Source organism: Balearica regulorum, chromosome 1 (genome assembly GCF_011004875.1).
Source record: "Balearica regulorum gibbericeps isolate bBalReg1 chromosome 1, bBalReg1.pri, whole genome shotgun sequence".
Taxonomy (NCBI): Eukaryota; Metazoa; Chordata; class Aves; order Gruiformes; family Gruidae; genus Balearica; species Balearica regulorum.
Window position 1 is genome coordinate 30,893,034 of NC_046184.1, and position 22,861 is coordinate 30,915,894.

Here is a 22,861-nt window from a genome sequence, read left to right on the forward strand (position 1 = left end):
TGTTATACAAACTGTCAACTATATTGTATAAAACATTTAAAAGTTTATTCTAATTCAATATTTGTTTCTATAGCTCGTTGATATTCAGACAAACATGTTTAATCTATTTGTTGTAGTTTAATTGGGTGGTAGTTTTGTGTTCCTTAAGAAAAAGTGAGATGACCAAACTAGTGTTCATAATAATCAGACAGATTTTAAAGGTAACAGAGGAGTGCCTTGAGGAAGAGTATAGAATCATAGAATCAGGTTGGAAAAGAACTTTAAGATCATTGAGTCCAACCGTAAACCTAACATTGCCAAGTCCACCACTAAACCACGTCCATAACCACCACATCTACATGTCTTTTAAATACTTAAGGTCAGGGCTCAGAAGTTGAAGTGATTTTGTTTTGATGTATATGTGATGTGGGTCATGTGTATTTTCATATATCTATTTAACTGCATATATAAAATAGATAGGTAAAAAAATAGATAGTTCAGAATAAAGCTTGCAGAGAATAAGTGGTTTGTCAGGTCATATGTAAAACAAGAAAAAATACTAGTATACAAGTGGATGTACACAATATATTTTCATATTTTCCTAACTTTCCCTTTTGGTGGAGGGGATAAGTCTTTGCCAAGATAAATTTATTATGCTAAACATTGAAGAGTAGCTTCTGTACCTGTTTGTAATGTGGCACTAAAAATAATTTCTCCCTATCACTGGCATGTGTACATCAAAGTTACCTCCATTCCCATTTTTATAAAAGCGGAGTGCTTTTTGGATGGCAGTGTTTTAGAACACTTAACTTAGACTCATTTGTTTACTCAGATGAAGTTCTTTTCATCCCGTCATATGTGAGAACAGCAATATGTACTAATTATGACACATAATAAAATATCAGAAGTTTTGTAATGCAAGTATCACTTATAAAGCACATCTTGACATAAAATAAAGGAAATCTTAAATTCACTTGACAGTGCATGCTTAAGATATCATTTAATAGTGAATAATTCAATAATCACTGCATGAATTACTGCATGAAAGTCTGAGGGTTGTACTTATCCATATTTCAAACTAGGTCATCACATTGGTATTTTCTGGCCTTAGAATTAATATTCCCAGTTCTCATTGCTCTGCCAATGTAGTATAAAGAAAGCCCTAGTGAAAATGAGGTCTAGATTCTATTAACCCATATAAAAGACAGCTACATTAGTAATACAAATTTTTTACAACTACATTTCTTCTGGTTTCAAAATGTTATGCTGTAATTGGCTGCATTGCACTGTCCTGCAAAATAGTGATATAATCGTGTTTGTCTACCTCACTCACTGTGGTATAGCCATCTGGTAGTTGCTATCTGATACAATACATGATGTATTTGAAAATTTTGAAAATTTAACTAACTTCCACACAGCAGGTAATCAGCAAAAAGTGTAAATATCAGTATCTGATTAGACTGCTTTTTAATTTAAGATTAAATCCAGTCATATTCCTGAATTCTGTATGTTTTAAAAGTGATTAACTGCTATTTTGAAGCAGCTGGTGAAGCAAGTAATGGCTATATAATTATTTTGTTTAGAATGACATGATTCATGAGAAATTATCTAATTAATAAAAAAGAGCCACAAACATCTCCTGTACTTTCCGTATCAGATTTCTACTTATTCTTATCCTTGCTGAGTCATAGGAACCTGCAGTGGCGTCTAACTTTGGTAGGAATGCTTTAGCTGGGAAAAGAGAGATCCCATTTGCAGTTTGGCATCCTTGCTTTAAATTGCTTATTTATTACAAAAGGTTGTGTTTTCATCATAGTTCCTTTCCGAATGAGGAAGCCAGTAAATTAGTCCTCATTTTTCCTGAAACTTCAGAATCTATCATTGCAAACGGTGAAACGTACAGGGTTTAGACACTCAAAAATTTGCTCAAGTATAGGCAAAGGAAATCTCACCAAATTGGAGTCTCTTGTTTCAGATTCAGTTGTTTGTATCATTCTGGCATCTCTTCTCTTGGGAGGTTCCCTTCTCAATATATCAGATCTGGCAATGCTCCAGAAGCAGTATCCCAAGCACGGGGTGTCCTCCAGCACTTTCCCAGTTCTCAGCTTGGATGCACGTTTTAAAGTCAGGCCTCTCAATAATTCACTGATCTGCAGCTTTTAAGGAAAATGCATTTCAGCTCTGAGCTAAAAATTAATAGCTTCACACAACTGGAGAATATTGCCTAACCTATTGACATACTCTCATGCATAGGCTGGTAACATTTAAGAAAAAAAAACATTTAGTTGCTTCACATACACAACCCTATTTTCTAAAAGCAGCTGGTTTAAATAGCAGCTTGTGGTCAAAGGAATATAATATATGTAAGAGAAGGGTTAAAGTAAAAAGACACAGATGGCTGTATGTGTGTGTTGGAAGAGAAAAAGGAGATTTCTCAGGGGCTGGAAGGTGTTTAGCTTCATGTGAATGATTTCCTGCAGTGATACTAATACAATTTACATGATATTTTATAATAAGGTTCATGTCTTCGGATCTGGGTGTCACCTGAAATAGAATATCTTACTATCTTTTCATTCTGATCTCTTCATTTGATGAAGATGGATGTATGTGAAAAACTTCCATGTACAGCAATTTATGTAGTTTGGAAAAAGTTGCTCTTAAGTATGATATATGCTACCTATTTTACAAAAGGGTTTGTATTTGTTTATTATCTCCTGTGCAAACAGAGGAAATTATCTGCAGTGTCTATTCCCTGATGACACCCAAAGGTATGCAGATTGCTGAGACCTTCTGATTTCTCACGGTCAAATCAAACTGAAGGCAATCATTCTTCATCCAGCTTAGCTGAGCCAACTTGCTTGCTTTGGCACTGGTACCACATCCTAAAAAAGCAGATTTTTCTTGCTTGTGGGCAGGTGGTTAGAATACCATATAGAGCTCATTTTTGACTGTCAGGATTGAAATTATTTCTCAGCCAAGGATAGATATAAGTACATCTGTTAACTATTAAATCGTGAAGAAAAAAACCTTTGCAAAGGTTCAAAATGTACCTCAGATGTAAGAAAAAAAGTCAGAATTCCAGACCAATTTCTTTAAAAATGACTAAAAAGATAAATGTAATTCCATTACATTCTGATCAAGAAAATTACTGCAACTCTCGTAGACTCTTTTCTTAAGCCAGTGAGAATTTAACTACAGTTTGAGCAACAGTAGCGTAGGTGGTTATCACTGACCTCTCAAAGATTTCAGTAAAACCTGAATTTTTTTTTGCACAGACCAGTATGGTTTTTAACAGACGTTTGAATACTAGGTATCAAAATGTGGGTAATTTAATGTCTTTAACTGTGCTATTCCTAAAGCAAACTTTTTAAATGAGCAAGCTATAAGGTGTTAAACAGTCTCTGTTTATTTTTATTTCAAAAGTAGTAGATTTCAGAAAGTGAAAGACTACCCTTTATGAGTAGAGGCTTTCTAAAATTTAAGAGATTGTTCAGTAATTATAACTCATGCTAATGAACTGGATATGAAATTAACAAATACAAAGTTAATTATTACTTACACCAATTGTTCTCCTAAGAATTCATTCAGACTTCTTCTAAATTTAATTAAATACTTCATGTGTGAGAGCTAACAAAGAGGTCAAGATTACAGGCAAAGTCAGAGAAATGACACTAAGAATACTCAACTAAGAAAGAAAAATAGGTTTTTATATGACTTTCAAAATATACAGTACATTATTGACTGCATTTCTTTGGTAGCAAAGGCTTCTCACAAGGTAAAATTCCTGATGAGCTAATTGTGCTTTCAACTGACATTTGGCTTGAGGATTTCAGGTTTTGTTGTTGCTGTTGTTGAAGTATTCCAAAGTAATTTTTCACTTTATATTGTATGAATTTTTCACAGAAATATTGATCATTATAGTTATAATTGTTTTTTATTTACATTGTCCTGAATCTGAAAAGTGGATGCCAGTTGCCTGCAAAGCTATCCTTCAGAAAAAGGGTTGAATCAACACTTCTCCTTCTTCTCAGAATGTTGTTCTACCATTTGTATTAGTGATTTGACCTTGCACGAAGAGATGGGCAATAGTTTTCTGTCAGCATGGCTAGCTAAAATGGTTAGCTAGTGAAATGAAGGAATGGTACTTTGTACATTTAGAGCAAGAGCCACATTGCCAATGTAGCACACACATGTGGTGTCCTCCTTGCAATTTAGGCAAGAGATTAAAGTGTTTAATTTTCGCAAGATTCATGTGAGAGGGGCAGTGCTACTAACCAACTAATTTTGAGTATGAAACAATCTGTGCTGTCTTCATAGGAGAGGGAACTACAAGTTTTGGGGTTTTTGTTCTTAAAAAAAGTCAACATTGCAACCGTAATTAAAAATAACCTACTGCCATCAATTGAATATGGCTTTCTGAAGCCTGTAGCCTGGTTTGCTTGCATGCATGGTTTATTGATCTGTTGTGGAGTAATTCAAGAATGAAATTATCTTGAAAATTAAACCCAATATTAAGTAATGGATGATCCAATTTACTGTAACATGAGTTTATTGCCGCAGTTCGTTACTAATTCATGCAATGAAAACCTCAAGTAAAACTTTGTTTTGAAATTTCACCTGGGTTCCACAGGGCAGTTTTTGCAGGAGGGTTACTAAAGTAGATGCAAAGTCCCTAGATACCTGCCCTGTGCAAATTCTACACCAACATTTGGAAGAAATTGTCTTAGAAAACTAGATTTTCTTACCTCTCTTTTTTTCACAGCTGTGCAGGTACTTATTGTTTACAATATAGCTTGATTTTTTTTTTCTGTTGGACCTACATGTGGGAAAAGTCTGATACCCCATACATGGCAGAAGGTTTTACATTTATCTGCTGAGCTTACGGAGGGATTTATCCATGCAGTATCAGTCCTATCTACTAAAGTAGATAATTAGAACTGCTGCTTCTGTTTCTTTTCCATTTCTTTTTCTCTCCCCTATTCCCTTAATACATTTATTAACATCATCAATTTTAATTCTATTTCCTCTAAGTCAAAACTTCTTGTGTACAATCATCTGCTTTTTTTCAATATGAGAATTTGTACATAATTCTTCTTTAATCACTGTAAGAAGGTGGGGTTTTTTTGCATAATTGTTGCAATTTTTTCTGGTTTATGATGGTTAATTCAAGAGTAGAAAAGAAATAGTTATTTCCCTATTTGTAGAAATAATAAAAAGAACCAATGATCATTACTGCACTCGGTAAAAATCTTCTTTTTGCTTTAGGCCTTGAAGAACACACTATGGAATCTCAAAACATAAATAATTTTATTGTCCAGACTGTATGCCATATTTCTTAAAAAAAAAAAAAAAAAAAAAAAAAAGGAAGGAAATGCATAGTAATAAAGTGCTTTTTTAGCATAATTAAGTTATTACAGAAGTACTCTTTGTGTTTAAGAAAGCATATATTTACCAACTCAGGATAGTTTTGCATTTTTGTTTTGAATGGATTAGGAACTCATTCTTGAATACTGTGTAAAATGAAACTGTTCTAAAGAAAAATGAGAATCAGCTTCTTTTTTTTTCCTCCACAAATAGGCTATTATTTTCTCAGCTTCCAATGAAAGCACAGGTAGAACTTCCATTAGAATATATTTCTGGCACGCTCATCCTTTCAGCTGCCTCTGAAGCTGTTTGAAAAAGCACTGATTGGCTTTTGTGACTTGCAAAGTAAATAATTATTATTTTTAGTCAATAAAGTCAAATAAAGTTAATAAACTGCGCTTTGGAGGATTTCTCATTCATCTAACATTTCATGGTCTCCAAGTTATTAATTAGCTTGTCCTTACAACATCCTCACACCCACACACCCCCCCAAGCCAAACAAACCTCACTGAAACCAGTTTTCCCATTTTGACTCGTGAACATCCGTGATCAGTGCTGTTGCACAGCTCAGCTGAATCTCCTGGTGAAGCTGATTTTCTCTATTCAGTTAATTTTCTTTAGTTTTAGAGTGTGCTCCTTCTGCCTCCTGCTTTGGGGGCATGTCTTCCAGACAGTGAAAAGTGATGAGCAGCTGGAGGCAATGAGCTAGATCAAAAGTCTGTTTCTGTCTATGGACAAACTTAGTTATTCAAAACATAATAAGAGCTATCACTATCTGTGGTCCCGTATGTAAATGCTTCATCATGGTGATAATTCGGTGTGCATGATAAAATCACCTCCCTGCATCAATGGTTGCAGAATAACAGATCCCATCTGAAACAAAGCAAAAGTGTGTGGTAGAAGGCAGACTGGAATTGTGAAAATGACAGCTACTTGGGAATTATGTACAGGAACTTTGCATACTCTGCACCTCAGCTTTAGGACTCATCTGCAGTTTGTCATTTTTGTAATATCAGGGCATGCTAGGCACTGCTCCAGTATTAATTTCTGTGAAGAATGGCTTGAATCATCAATGTCATTGTTTTTGCAGCACTTGGCCTTCTCTTAGAGGTTTTCTTTAAGTTTATCTTGTTTAGCTTGTTACAGCTGAAGACATCCTACCCCCAGGACAGAAGCATTACAGGAATCCGAGCTCCAAATCTGAGGCCGGTTCGGATATGGTAGATTATTTTTCATGAGTACCTAACGCTACCCCAGAAGAAAAGCATTCTCAATACAATATAGTTATGTGATGGCAACATGTGTCCACTGGCATTTACCTGAGATAAAATCTGATGGTTCAAATTGTTACTGGAGATGGAAATAAGAATCCCTTAATTATATTTAATTGAAAAGTCTCTTGTTCCCTGCTGTGATGTGATTTCTGCCAAAACAACATAGTAAACAGGCCCTGGTAGTGCAACTAGCTCATATAAAATCGTTAAGTATTTTCACTTGAGCAGCACTCTTGAAGTCTACAGGACTTCAATGCAGGTTTTTTTAAGCAAGTGTTGGATGGTATGTAAGTCAAATTCCAAACCAATAAATATGTGAATTTTCCTAACATTGTAATTTTTTTCTTTTTAATTGATTAGCCATTTTTGCAATTCTTTTTTAGAACCATTGGATACAAAAAGAAGTATGTGAAAGTTCCACATGGGCATATTTGGGTGGAAGGTGATCACCATGGACACAGCTTTGACAGCAATGCTTTTGGCCCGGTAAGTCAATTTGCTGTATATCATTTACACTTTGCAACTGAAAAGCAGTGCATGTCTCCTGGGTCATTTGTGCAACACAGCAAGTAAGAATTGATTGTGATTGGTTTGTGAGAATTATTGGACTTTATAAAATACCTTGGTCAGTGGAGATTGAATTTGCTCTTAACTATTATGAATAGAATAAAGACTCCTTTTAATTCCCCCACATGGCAGGAGAAGTGGTAGAGATTTTTAAATTTGGAGGGTAGTACTGGAGGAGTAGCCAGAGGGTGAGCCAGCTCCCTGTAGCTGACAGATGCTCCTTGTGGACATGTTGCCAGCTGATGTAATTTGGAATGGTTCCCTCCTGGGACCTCGGTCTTGCTTTAGAGCCAGTGCTGGGAAAAAGAATTAGGAAACCATAACAGTGCTTAGTAAGAGTTAACAGTTAAGTTGGTCTGTGGATGACAGTAGGGGTATTTCAAAACTTTCCCAAAAATAAATATTTTTTTTAATTTTTTTTATTTTTTATGTAGGGCCATTTTCATATTGAATAATGACAAAACATAACTTGAAACATCTCTTTCTTGACTGGTAAAAGCGTGCATCAGGAAGACAGTAAACTTCAGTTTTAGTTTGGTTTTGGTTTTGTTACACTTTGTGAGGATTCCTGTTCTTGTTTTAACTTAATCTGCCATGAAAGAAATAGTTGCATTCTGCAGTGGAAATAAAAATCCTTTTTGCCCTATTCCATATGCAGTTTTTTGACAAGAGAAAATAGTCTTCTAATATTATAAAAAACCCACTCACAGGGAAGTTGTCAAGGCTAGATTTTTCCACCTTTGTGCATCTCATACCTGTTTCATACAGAAGTTGCCCCACTGACTCTAACTGAATTAATGACAGCAAGGACCTTGTTAGTTTGTCTGTCTTCTGGAAGTTTAGCCCAATTGTTAACTTGAAATAATTCGTTCCCAGGAAAAAAATGCAAAAAAGACCTACTGTCTGGCTTAGATTTTGTGATGCCATTGCCTCTCTTTTGCTTTGTCTCATTTTTTTGTGCTTGTGTTTCTTGCTATTTTTCAGTATTGTTTTCCTGTTACTGTCTTCTAAGATTCCTAACATCTAGTTTTAGAGGTTCTTTCCAGCAGGATTTAATTCAGTCTATCCTCTGTAGGTATCTTTTTCCTCCCTTAGTAGGCTTTGCCTTTTCTGTCTTGCTCTCTGTTCCCAAGATAAATCTTAGTCATAAAGCCACTAATCTTCTTTTCACTTACAAATATATTGCCAATGTAGACTTAGAGCATGAGGAAACTTTAGCAGCTGGGCATTGGTTTCAGATCTACAGCAGCTCACACAGAAATTAATACAAGGTAAAATCTTCAAGGTGGGCACCATGCAGCTTTCATACAAGAAAGCATGTTGGGATAAATCTAAATACCCTCATTTTTTTACTCAATTCGCTGACATTTATAAATATTAGAAAATCGCGTTCACTAGGCTTTGACCTCACATTAGTCATCAGCTGCTAGCTAAGATTGGATAGTATGTTACTCCTCTTACAGAAGTGGCACCTTTCGAGAGCTAGTAAGTTTTTGACAGTGAATTCTTCAACTTCTACAGGAAGAATGACCTTTGTATTGTATTGATGAATACATCATGGGCAGGTCAACTATACATAGGTATTTTCCTCTGAAATTAAATTAGAGCAGCAATTGCTGAATGCTGGCAAAAGGGGGAAGAAGAGGTCACAGGGCTGGAAACTAGCTTGAGAATAACAAAATACTGAAAATTTTCATCTGCAGCAGAAAATGGAAAGTGTATTTAGAAGGACATGCTGGACTCCAGGTTCTTTTCCATTCTACATACATGTTAGATTTTAGGTTACTGGGACGCTTTCTACCCCTCTGTCTTCTGTACCCTTGAGATCACTTGCACAAGTAATTTAAAGTATTGAAATCACTCTCTTCAAACCATTCAGAAGATATGTTCTTAACATAAACACTTTTTCTCTCATAAGACTGCAGCAGTCATAAGGAAGAGACTGCACAATGGTAAGACATGAACCCATTTTTCTCATGTTGTTAGAATATAGGTCACTTTAGAGCTTAGATTAAATGTTATGTGTGTCAAAATTTTGACTTACAAAACCAGATACATTTTCTTGGATCAAAAGACTCAGTAAAAATAGTGTATTTTAAAAGTGCGCTATGTTGTAGGCTACCATTTTTTTTCAATTTTCATGCAGTCTTATAGTAGAAAGGCATATATAGTGTAGACAGTCAGACATAGTAATGTTTTGTAGATGAGCTTAATGAGTTACATGGGGCATAAAAGGAAATTATGGAAAAACAGATTGAGAACAGATGTTAGAATCATTTTTCTCTTGGATAATAACAATATGTGTAATGGCCTAATGGGTTAGGTGGATAAAACAAAAACCCTGATACCAATCAAGTTCTAAATTAGATGCACCTTTGGAGAGGTATGAATTTCTAAAATATAAAACCTTGACAGATTGAATTAGCTTTTCTTATTTCATAAAAATATTATAAAATAAATTCTATTATCTCTTGTTTTTGCATGGTTTTTATAGGAATAAAATTGAAGGTTAAGGCATAGAGAGACATTTTCCTGAAGTGTGTAAATAAGATGAAAATATTTTAACTAAAATTTCCAAAGGTTTAGTATTTCCTTTCTGGTTAGTTGTGTCTTTGAATAAAATTAATACATTGACTGATATTACAAAAATCTGTGGGTAGTGCTGAATTAGAAATGCTGTTAACTCTCTATACGATAAAAACTTAAATATTAATTACCTTTACGGAGTATTGGACTAAATTAAGTAGTACATGGTTATCGTACCTTGTTTTTTTTTAAAAAATTGCTTTGTGCAATACGGAATGGCAGGTGTTATATAATACTATTGCTTTGATACTGCTGTGTTTCAGATTTGAAAATATGTCATGTCAGCCATTCATAATGCTGAAAATAGCTATTTTGAATAGAAGCCAATAAATATTCAGAGAACTTGCATCTTTTTACTATTATTTAAGAGTATAAAAAATTACATATTGCTGGAAGTTTATTTCTATTACCTGGACTAGAATACAGATTTCTACTCAATTAGCTGTTACTGTTTTCAAATTCTTATAGAATGAAGTCAAGCTTTTATGATATTAGCTTAGCATTCCTTAATTGGCATGCTACAGGAATGTAATAATGAATAGCTTATATAATTATTATACCACTTTTAAAAGTTTTTCCTTTTAGTTATCAATTTTCCTGTTTTGGGGGGCCTTTTTGCTATGAGGTTGTGGTTTGACAGCATAGGAAATATAACATCACTGTTCCTGGCAATGCTGCTTCTTTCTTAGATCAGAAATGAAAGAGACGTATTACAAAGAACTGAGCAAGTATAAAACTCCTCTGCTGCTTCAAATTTCTTAAAGATTTTAAAGGGTTAACTTTATGGTTAACTTTATGCCAGATCAGTTATTGTCTTTGTTTACACAGCCAGAATAATACCAGCATAAAATCAAAGTAACAATTTATATTCTCGATTTGATACTCTGGCTAAATCAAGGGAAAAGTCGCAAACTGCACTTTGTCCAGATCAAAAGTGTAGAGTTGGCATCTAGCAATGCAGAGATTATTATGCAACCAACATGTAAGGGTATCTGAGAAAAGCTTTTAATAAATGCGTACAATAACTGATATATAGATATTCCTGGATGTGCACACATGCACTGAATAGCACTCTCAGAGTTTAAAAAAAAAAAAAAAGTTCAATTTTATCTCATGAGGATTTGTTTGGTAAATATAACACTGTTATTACTACATTTCTATGTTTCCAAATGCTTCCAAGCTGAGGATATGAAGGAGCTTTTTAAAATTCGGCTTGAAGTCAATGGCAGTCTTTCAGCAGCCTTGTAAAGGACCTGAACAAAAGCTCATTAAAGTCAATGAGAGATTTCTATTGGCTTTAATGGCTTTGGATAAGGCTCTTTATGAGTTAAGCTTCACAATCCAGTGTAAGGGCAAAAAGGCTATTATCCTCCTTATCTTCCGGGGAAACCTGAGACACAGGTAGGTTGAGTACCTTGTCATAAAACATCTTTTTGGCTCAGCCCAGGTCCCTATCCTAGTCCTCTTAATAAAAACAGATCTATCTTTTACTGTGTTTACTCTCAAAACTAAATCTTGTTGAACCTGAGCCTGGCTTTTTGTTTAACAGAAATTTTACATTCATAAGCTTCAAATGAGTAAATTGCTTTTAGTCAGCATTACTGCAGAGGCCGTATTTATGATTGTCCATATAAGCAATTCTGTTCTGTAAATTCGTGCAATGAACTATCTGAAAAACATTCTTGTCTGTTTAACTATTTTTTCTTTCAGCAGCCCAAACCTGTAGACTGTGACTAGAAAACTCTATAGACTAGAATGACATTCAAAATAAGTGAAGTGCAGTGCATGACTGCTGGTAAAGGAAATATTTTAACCAAGAGGTCTGCAGCCTGTAAGAACAGCCCCACTTAATATGCTCTGTCTTCTTCTAAGAGAGGTTCAGAGGACAGTTGAAGGAAGATGCAGATATCTTTCTGCAGTTCTGGATTACATCCATAATAGCAAACGAAGAATGTCACATGTCCTACATGTGCACATCATCTTGGTGATGATCTTGCCATCTGCTAAAGCTTTCATTTATGAGCTATAAACTAGTGCAAGAATCACATATCCCCCTGAAATGGAGCAGCCTCTAAGGCAAAAGGTGGGAAGAGTTTAACAGCTCGCAGCAGTGGGCTGCACAGCACCGTGTTAAAATTGCACAGTAAGGTATGTAGGCAGGGCACACTCTTCCCACAGAGAATTCTGCCAGGTCTAGAAATACCCAGTGACCCCGTTTGCGTCCCCATACTCTAACCAGCCATTTGGAGAGGCTTAAGACAAATAGTTTCAATAGCAGGGTCCCAAAACCTATTTTTCTTAGTTTAGACTGAAGTCAAGAGGAGATGGTCAAGCATTGCAAAACAAAAGTGTGACTTTAGCAAGAAAACACCTATGTGTGCTTACACTCATAAAGTTAATGTAGGTGAGGATAACAGCGGTGGAAAAGTAGTCAGTGAAGCCTGGGAATGAGCTACTGGGGATTTGGATGCATTATTTTGCTAGCTGGTGTTGCAGCTGCTTCCGCTTTTTTTTGCTACCTCTGTGACCAGTACTTACACCTTCACTTTGCTGTATAAATGTAACCTTGGAGAGTAGCATGACTCTTATGGGATTGGTGACATTTCTACTTTTGAGTGAAATTAAGCTGTGTTTAAAAAGGATGTGTAATGCAAATACGCAATCAATGGCATTCCATAATATTTATCTCTGGCCACTGGGAAAAATGAAATAGGTAAAATTGTTTACAATCGGAAAAAAGACTTTGCATATGGAGCATGAAGTTACCAGTACTAAATAGCATGCATGCACAGCTTGAACTTGTAAAAGTCTATGATGAATAAAACAGATAGGGCATTATGTGTTATGACTGATGATAAATAAACCTCGAAGGGTAAATATGCTTGTCTCTTTTGGGAGAATATTATTTGTGAGATGCAAATTGGGATGGTGGCTTGTCTACTGAGAATGACAATTCACTCCAGGAGCTGCTGAAAGGGAGCCTTGATAATGAGATTGTGTGGCCTCACTGTCCATTAAATTATCATGACTAACTGAATTTGCTGTATAGGGAATAAGAAGTCCTCTATGGCTGTCCTAATTCTCTTGGACAGTAAAATATTTAGCCTGACTGTAGTCTAAAACAATGCATAAAAATTAATATTTCAAGTAGCCTGGCTATCATGATGTGACTAAAAGCTCTCAATTAAGTCTATTCTATTTCTCATCAATAGAATTGTAAAGTAGCAGAAGGTCTGGGGTTTTTTGTCTTAGTTATGTCAAATCTTAAACATTTTATGCATTCTAGCTAATTTTCTCTATTACTGTACTTGGAAGTGTTACTGTTATTTAGCATTAATAAAGCTTCAGTCATCCTGCTTATGGGACATGATTTATGTAATAAACTCAAGCACAATGAATTATTGATCCAAATATTTGGTGAATATTTCTGAATGCAATTACCTTTAAAGGATTTTCCAGCTACATTGGAAAGAATTGCAGCCTACACCTGGTTTTTGACATCACTTACATTGAAAGAAACCAGGAAAAAGAATCACAGAATCACAGAATGGCAGGGGTTGGAAAGGACCTCTGGACATCATCTAGTCCAACTTCCTTGCTAAAGCAGGATCACCTAGAGCAGGTTGCACAGGATCACGTCCAGACAGGTTTTGAATATCTCCAGAGAAGGAGACTCCACAACCTCTCTGGGCAGCCTGTGCTGGTGCTCTGTCATCCTCAAAGTGGAGAAGTTTTTCATCATATTGTGATGGAACTTCCTGTGTTCCAGTTTGTGCCTGTTGCCACTTGTCCTGTCACTGGGGACCACTGAGAAGAGTCTGGTACCATCCTCTTGACATCCATCCTTTAGATATTTATAAGTATTGATGAGATCCCCTTCTATTCTCCAGGCTAAACAGACCCAGGTCTCTCAGCCTTTTCTCACAAGAGAGATGCTCCAGTCCGCTAATCATCCTTGTAGACCTCTGCTGGACTTTCTCCAGTAGTTCCCTGTCTTTCTTGAACTGCAGAGCCCAGAACTGGACACAATACTCCAGCTGTGGCTCCACCAGGGCAGAGCAGAAGGGGAGGAGAAACTCCCTCGACCTGCCGGCCAGGCTCTTCTTAATGCACCCCAGGATACCATTGGCCACCTTGGCCATGAGGACATGTTGCTGGCTCATGGAGAGCTTGTTGTCCACCAGGACTCCCACATCCTTCTCTGCAGAGCTGCTTCCCAGCAGGTCAACCCCTAACCTGTACTGGTGCGTGGGGTTATTCCTCCCTAGGTGCAGGACCCTACACTTGCCCTCACTGAATTTAATTAGGTTCCTCTTTGTCCAACTGTCCAGCCTGTCCAGGTCTCACTGAATGGCAGCGCAGCCTTCTGGTGTGTCGGCCACTCCTCCCAGTTTTGTATCGTCAGCAAACTTGCTGAGGGTACACTCTGTTCCCTCATTCAGGTCATTGATGAATATGCTGAAAAAGATCAGACCCAGCACTGACCCCTGGGGCACACCACTAGCTACAGGCCTCCAACTAGACGGCACCGCTTATCACAACCCGCTGGGCTTTGCCATTCGGCCAGTTCTCAGTCCACCTCACGGACCCCTCATCCAACCCACACATCCTAAGCTTGCCTCTGAGGATGTTATGGGAGACAATGTCAATGTTGAAACAATGTTAGATTGATATAATGAAATATTAGAAGAGATAAGAGAGCTATCAGTTTCACAGCATCATTTGTAATTAACTAATTTGAACAGCTCTGCATTCAACTATAATCATTTGCTGAACCCTGTATACCTCTTCATCAGTTTCCTTATAATTCTATTTCTCTCAAGTTACAGAGAAAACCCCTTATATTTGATAACCACTCTGTAGAATTTATAGCATTATATTCTCTATATAGGATCTCATAAATTACTTGTTGTAATGGAAATGAGGCACAAAGGAATCTTTGCTGACTTTTCTATGGTTTAACTGTATAGGGAATTTTGATTCATGCTGGCATTCATATTAAGGTTTGCCAGGACATCATTTAAAAATCCATTGATTTTTTTTTTCTTTCTATTTTTACTTCCTTGGACAGGAAAAGCTCGGACACTGATTACTAAAATATAGTTCTGAATTTTAGTTTGCAAAATTATAGGAAATTATTATCTACCTGATTCCATTTTTGGATAAATGCTTTGGTGTAATAAGTACCCATCTCATTAAATCTCCCAGTCCTAAGATAAGACTATTTTACTGTAGCTACTTGTTTACATGATTGCACATCATACTGGGACATTAGAAATGTATATTTATATGGCAGTGAATGTGCAAACCAATACATATTTCTTTATTTACAAGTATATGCTTATTTATTTTAGGAGAAAAAACATTATTGAAATATGATGAGTAATATTAATAGAAATACAAATATTCTATAAATTACTTGAGGAAAGTGATTTTTTTCATCTACTTGGTGCATGTGTGGTCAGGAGTACTGTGCTTTGGGCATTCCTTGCACAACAGTTGCCATGACGTAGGGAAATGAGACCCGTGAAGGCCCCCATGATGGAGCTGTAGCACACAATGTAGAGGTGAGGCTTTGAGAGCGGGGCTGGTTCAGCCTCGAACAGAGAAGGCTGCAAGGACAGCTCACGGCTGTCCTCAGCTACCATACAGTGTTCAGGGAAGGCAGGGCCAGAGTCTTCTCAGACATGCAGATGAGAAACAATAAGCACAAGTCACAACATGGGAAATTCTGAATAGACATTAGGATTTTTTTTTGAATTTTTTTTTTTTTTTTGATTATGAGGGAAGTCATGCATTGATTAGTTTGTAAGCTCTCCTTTTTTGGAGACAGTAAAAAAAATCTGACTGGACAAAGCCCTGAGCAACCTGAGTTGGCCCTGCTGCGAGTAGGAGGTTGGACCAGATGACCTCCAGGTGTCCCTTCCTACCTATATGATTCTGTGAGTTTATGAATGCAATTTTTATTTTGTCAGTAAACTGTCCTATTTAGGACATAGGACAACAGACTTTTGTCAGTTTATTGTCCTATGTGTTAACACTGATAGAGCCACATTTATAAAGAGTGGAAAAATAGTAAATTTATCTACTACAGTACTACTTGTCTATTGTTGTGTTCTCTCAGAGGATTACAAAGTGTATCAAATTTCATTTCAGACTGTGCAAGTGGTTTTTGCAAAACTTTATCTCTATTCCCTCTGTTCTAAAATGAGGAGTTTGGAAAGGAAAGTATTTTAGGTAGCATGAATCTTCCCAACCTGGCCATGTTTAAAGTTCAGCCTGGACAGAGAAGAAAGATTTTCCTCAAATACTATATTAATATATTAACGGCACATAATTTGTTTGTTTGTTTGTTTTTTGCTTTTCTTAAGCAGCACTTCAAATTCTAGAGGTGTTATGGAACAAATAGAAATATTTAATTAGAGCTAAATCACTAGGATCCTGATCTTGCAAATGTCTGTGTATACATAGTTTTAAGTCTACAAGTACTTCTTACTGAAGTTGAGGAACTGCATGATTCATATTGTTCCTTTTTGTTTACTTTGTTTCTTTTCTCTCTCTCTCTTTCTCTTATTTTGCAAGACAATGAATAAAGCACCTCAGTTTAAACTGACTCATTTGACTGATTTTGGTGGTTCATTAGGATGACAGGTATTTCAGTAATATCTTAAATATTTAAATAGTCATAATTTTTTTTGTGGCAATAACTGTGTTCCTGATTGTTATCAAAGCCATCAAGGCATTTTCCAAACTGTATGTTTTCTTATAAAAATAGTACAGAATGGACAGATTTATTTATGTTTTTTTACAGAAATCAAACTATAAAAGTATAGAAATAGTTTTCTGATTAACATAATCATGGTGTTCCCTAGAGGAACTTTGAGATTGATAGCAGAATTTTAAAGTTATTTGTTCTCCTTTTCACTGCAGGAGAGACAGGTAAGAATAATTCTTGAGAGGTAAACTCTACACAATGTTACATTTGATGAGAGGAATAATGCCAACTAACAGAAGAGTAAATATGTTTACAAAATAAATTGTAGAATATATTCCTTTTCCCTTGATTGTTATTTGAGACAATGTTACTTAATTAAAGTTGGGTATAGTTATTTTCATTTAGGAGCTCTGAGGATTTGGGAACTGCAGATTAGCTTTTATTAGGGTTTGGAATTTTATGTTGGTTTCAGTTAAGAGCTACTGCAACTCAACATCATATCCAGGAACCAATACAATTGTTTTAATTCTTCTCTTGTAAACATTGTGATTTAGAAGGGAGTTATATATAATACAAAATCTGATATACAACAGCATGAAACAGCAGTAACTCCATGGTACTTCCTGTGTAGTTAGTTAATATATACTGCTTCCTCTTCCACTTATACTTATGTACCATTCATGTAACTATAATATTTGTTCTGATATAATTATTGAAAATATGTTTAACTGCATTTGATGCAGAACAGAAATCTCCCATCAGGTGACCAGCAGCTTTCTGTGGTTATGAGGACAAGTCCTGTGTAACCCTTTGAACACCACTGATACATAACAATGCCTGCAAGCTGCAAGATCTGTAACTCAACATCACATTTTCTCATTGCAAATGTCTTTTTTCACCAGTGCATCTATCCCAATATGATGTTAATGAATATTGTTCTGAAATATGTATGTATTAAAGCTGCCTCTTCTTTTTTGAAATATGTCTTCTTGAACCTGGGAGACCAGATTACAAGTTTTAGGAAATATTAATTTGTAAGCCTAATATTTGTGAGATATCAGTTGCTGATATGAGGGTGGAACCAAGGTAGTAGTTAACATGATGTGATAGTATGGTCTGATGTTTCTTTCCTACTAAAGCTAGAAATCTAAAGTTGATGAATAATTTGCACTTTACAAGCATGGAACTTGGATCAATAATGGATCAGTAGTCAGAAAGAAAGAGGAAGGAGGGAAGGAAGGAAGGAAGGAAGGAAGGAAGGAGGGAGAAAGAGAGAAAGAGAGAAAGAGAGACAGAGAGAAAGAAAGAGAGAGAGAAAGAGAGAAAGAGAAAGAGAGAAAGAGAGAAAGAGAGAAAGAGAGAAAGAAAGAGAGAGAGAGAAAGAGAGAAAGAAAGAAAGAAAGAAAGAAAGAAAGAAAGAAAGAAAGAAAGAAAGAAAGAAAGAAAGAAAGAAAGAAAGAAAGAAAGAAAGAAAGAAAGAAAGAAAGAAAGAAAGAAAGAAGGAGAAAGAAGGAAAAAGAAAGAAAGAAAAAGAAATACTGTTCCACAAAATAACACTTCAATTTCTGGTGGAAGTCATGCAATTTTAATAATGAAAATCTGTGCTGCATCAGTCAAAGAAATAGGAAAAAACCCCACCTTTCAGTATTTTTATGATGGTAAAACGAGTTATCAGGTATTTTCTTAAAGAGCCACTCCATTGTGATTCTTAAGAGCACAGTAAATGGTCCCTGCAATCACTGCTTTGCAGTTGTTGAATTAATGTATGTTAAGTGGTACTTATGCAATATTGCACATTGTTAGAGCTTATTAAAACCTTTAGTCAATGTTGCCAGAGTTATTGTTTGTAGAATATAGCTTTGACTTGGTACACAGCCGAGAGAGGAAACTGAAGAGCTACAATCCTTCCCAATTTTACTTTTGGATCACCTTAGTGGGACTCAGGGTTTTTTGTGGTTAAGCCAGCCTGAAGTTTTAAAGCCAAAAGTTCAGCTTCCTCCCACTAAAAATGCACAAGAGAAATAACAGAAAGTCTAAAAATCCTAACTTGCTAGCAGTTTAATATTTTTAATTCTGTATTATGCCCGGTTATATTCACATATTTTCCTACTATACAAATTAAAATTCAGGTTTAATTTGCAACTTATTAAAAACCAGGATTTGTATAATTTTGATGCCAAAATAACAGACTCTTGGACTACTCCCTAACAGATGGGAAGCTGGTATCCAACATTGAATTTTGGCCACATACACGCTATATCTAATGAAAGCCAGGGGAAGCCTATGACCAAAACAAGGTGTAATACACTGAAAAAGGAGAGGTATCAGAAGAAGCAACTGCCTACAAAATTCTCCATGACTGCTGCTTGGCAGGTTATGGCTCCACCTATTATAATAGCTACCTTCACATTTCAGAGACTTTGGCAGGAAGAAACAACACATCAGAAGATGTTTCTTACAATTTTATTGATTAGATAGAGGCATTCCAGAATCCTTTTTTAAAAAAAAAAAACAAAAACAAAAACAAAAACAAAAACCCAAAAAAGACTCTTATAATGGTGTCACAACCATGGCCCACTAATTTAAACCTGTTCTTCAAAATGGTGCTATTGTACATTTCCACATATAGGATAAACCAGAAATACCTGCATTACTCTTCCAGACTGAATAGTACCAAAATGGACATGCGCTTCGGAGTGGAAGTACACATGCTCTGCCACAGGATCCTGATATTGCTGCAGCTGTTGTGCTCTCTGTATCCTCACGCTGCAAACTGCCAAGCTCAATATATTGTGAGCGCTTGGATGTGTATTGTGTTCTGATAAGTAATATAGGATGTGAGAAACTGCTTCATATACATGAGATCTGTACTCAAATATGCTGTTAACTCATATACATTTTCAGCTGTTACTTATTGTCAGTAAATTTTGGAGGCCCTCACAATTTTACTTGTTTCATTGAAGATGTAAAGCCACAACTCAAACCATTCCCTAATTAACATAAGATCTGATTCTATTTAGTGAATGGAGTCATGTATACAGTAAGTCTACTCTTCCTAGTTATTGATAGCTATTAAAATGTTTGTAGTATCATCAGAGTGAATTTTTGTTCACATCAATTTTCAAAGTATCCATTATATTTTGAATTAAGGTCAAGAGTTTGGTAGGATTACAAAGCAGTTAATTGTTAAATGACAAATATTTAGATTTAACAAGAGAAAAAACGGTAATGAAGAATTCAGTCTTCATGCTTACATTGAATGATGCAAGTTAGGAAGAAATGGCTTTTATTCACTTTGGATCCGACTCAGGACTGTCTTGCATCTTACTGTGTACCATCTACTGTTAGCTACTCCTGGAGAGAGTTTTCCTGTAAATATTTCGTAAGTCACAGTACCTCAATTTCAAGTAGCAACAGTGGTTAAATGTGTTTATTTAAAAGCTATATTTCATCCTTTCCTTATACTGCTGAGTGCTAGGAATTATTGGTAGCACTGAATACAGCAACATGATTAGCCCCGTTAAGTTGTACACACACAAGTACAAACCAGGTACGATTGTACAATGGAGCCTTCTTGTCCAAGAAATGGATTTTAGTATGTAAGTTAGAAACAAGGTTCTGTGATTTTCTAATCAGAAAAAAGCCTTTTTTTTTTTTTAATGTTCTTAAACAATGCACATCTTGTCTGCCAGGTAGAAAGTCACCTTCCTTGTCACGCTGAGCCCAGCCCAAGCCTATTAGGCTCGGGAGGAATGGTACGCAGCCCTTGGCCAGGCCCTTGCAGCTTCATGGCTGTGGTGGCTGATGTCTCCGCTCTCAGAGCTAGGATTCACGTCCTTGTAATCCGTTTAATGTTCCAGCAAGATTTCCAAAATCCTTTACCCTACTGCATTAATTTAAAGCTCCGTCTTTATCATTCTGTTGTGCACGTACATATTTCTGAATATTAGTATATATTCATGACGCTTCTGTGTCAGTCATGAAGAACTTGATTACACATACATAGCCTTCAAAAACTTGGTGATCTAAGTGCTCTTGGATGGTATCTCTGGGCTGCAGTTACTCTTTTTAGCATATGATAGCCAGCAGGCTAACTAACAGGAGTTTAGGGGTGGACTGATTCAAATGTTTGAGAATGTCTTCAAAGCAATTCTTTAGTCACATATTCAGTGGGTCTGTAGGAACCAAACAGAAAAGTTTGTACCATAAAGCTTATATTTATTTCCTTTTTCTAATATTCAGTCTTCCCTTGAAAATTTGTTCAAAAGCAAACTTTGTCTACTTCCCCCTGCACACAGGCCAAAGCAGGCTGTGCTGTATCAGTTCACTTTTAGCCACCTTTCTCTTTCAGGCCAGTGGCCTGTCAGGGTATTTCTATGTATCCTCCTCTAGGGAATATCGTTAACTCTGTGTGCACCTTATGACCTCTAAGGCTGTTTATTTTTGTGGAAATAGTTACTTGGGTATCCCAGACATTTTTTACTAAGTATTTGAGTTTATGTTCACTCTCCTGGATCATTATTACCTTTATCACAGTGTCGGTCTATGTTTTCTTCTGTTTGAATTAGGACAAAGTCATCCAGGATGGTACTGAACTGATAAACTAAAGTTCTCACATACTCATAAATACAGAAGTAATTATAATTCCTTTCCTGGTTGTACCAAAAGAAGGTTTTATTCATGTTTATAGGAAAGGATTGCTGTGGCTGAGAAAAGTAGGCACTAATTTCAAGAAAGATTCTAACATTATTCTTCATGCCAAATCAAAAACAATTTTAAAGATAAATTCATCAAGTAGAATAAGGTACAGTTCACATAATAGCAGAAGCAAACCTTGCATTTCTGTTGTAGCATTCATCTCATGTTTGAACTTTATCTTTAAAAAAGAAGATAATAACGTTATCGTCTTGATCATTTCTATTTGCATTTACATGCAGTGTGGATTGTATGGAAGGCCCTATTTCACATCTGTATTTTAGTTTGAAGTTTTAGGAAATGCAGCAGCCTGAAGTAAATCATACACTAAAAGAGAAGAAAAATACAATAGGATATGTCTTCCCTGGTTTGCTTTCAGAGTTCTCTCCTGGCACATTTTACACAAATTAATTTGACAGTAACAAAAACTAAAAAGGTATTTGGATTACTTCAGCAGTAAACTAACAACAGAACCATGTCATTTCAATTTATCACTTGTTGTCTTTAAGTGTATGAAATCTTAGTTCTTCCTCACATTGCAATAGATTGCTCATACATAGAAAAAAGCTGCAGACTTCACAGAGAAAAAAAAAAAAAAAAAGAAATTATTGACTGCCAGCTGAGCCTTCACATTCTCCTGGACTTGCAGATTTTTAGTGAATCTCAAGCTACCTGAACTAGAACAGCACAGTAACCTTAGCTTTACCCTTGTTGATATATCTCAAGTTATTAAGGTTTTATCCATCAAAAAGAGCTCTGGCCCAAACAGGACACTGGGCTTTTGAAATTATAACCTGAGAGACAAATCCTGTGAAACCAAACTTAACCTCTACAGATAGCTTTTATCCTACTAGCATAGATCTGTGTTTCTTAAGAGGATATCTTTTTGGTACTCTGAAGAAATCTAACATATTCCCAGGGTTACATGGGAAAAGAGCGCATCCACTTACCTTATTCAATGAGGTTTTGCACAGAGATTTTGAAAAAAGGAAAAAAGAATCAGAAAATAATTGGAATTTTGAATATTTTCCTGTGATATCTTCTAGAGATAGAAAAGTTGAGATAGGCTAGACAGATGATATAAAGTAATTGTTAAACAAACAGCAAATGTTCCTTGAATACTGATACCTCCAAATAGGTTCAGTTATAAAATATCTCTTGTTAATAAGGCCAGAAAGAAGTACAATCTCTTCTACTTTTTCAAATATGAATTTTTGCCTTCCTTATCAAAATATGTGAGGTCAGAGCAGACATATTATCTTAAGAGAATCCAAGATTTAAAGGGAATGATTGATCTGTTGAAAATCTGACTTGACTTTATTGTACATAATAAACTAGTACACTTAACATCTAAAAAAAAGTGAACAAATTCTTCCAGGTCAATGACAAATATCTAAGTTAAATAAATTTAGTAAACATCAACATTATAACTCTGTAAGTAATTCAAATGATATTTCTTTTTCAACAGGACTTAATAATATGTTGCCTTCTGTAGCATATGATGTTTCATTATTGATCATTATTAACTTGTGCTCTTGATAGCGTCTTGCTGCAGAAACAAACATTAATGATACAAAACTAGTAATAGCAGAACAACTTTAGGTGAAACAAAACATTGATACATTTGATCAAAATGGGTTTTGATTATTCTTCAGAGACTTTTTTTTGTCAGAACAGCTAG

The 22,861-nt window shown here is 35.7% G+C and overlaps 1 protein-coding gene across 1 annotated transcript in view; it reads left to right on the forward strand.

Annotated features, from left to right (window-relative positions):
• IMMP2L (inner mitochondrial membrane peptidase subunit 2) overlaps positions 1-22,861 on the forward strand; it is a 475,480-nt gene that overhangs the window by 358,094 nt on the left and 94,525 nt on the right. Inside the window, exon 5 of the mRNA XM_075742849.1 lies at positions 7,001-7,103. Within this exon, the coding sequence (XP_075598964.1) occupies positions 7,001-7,103 (103 nt within the window). The remainder of the gene's footprint in view (positions 1-7,000; positions 7,104-22,861) is intronic.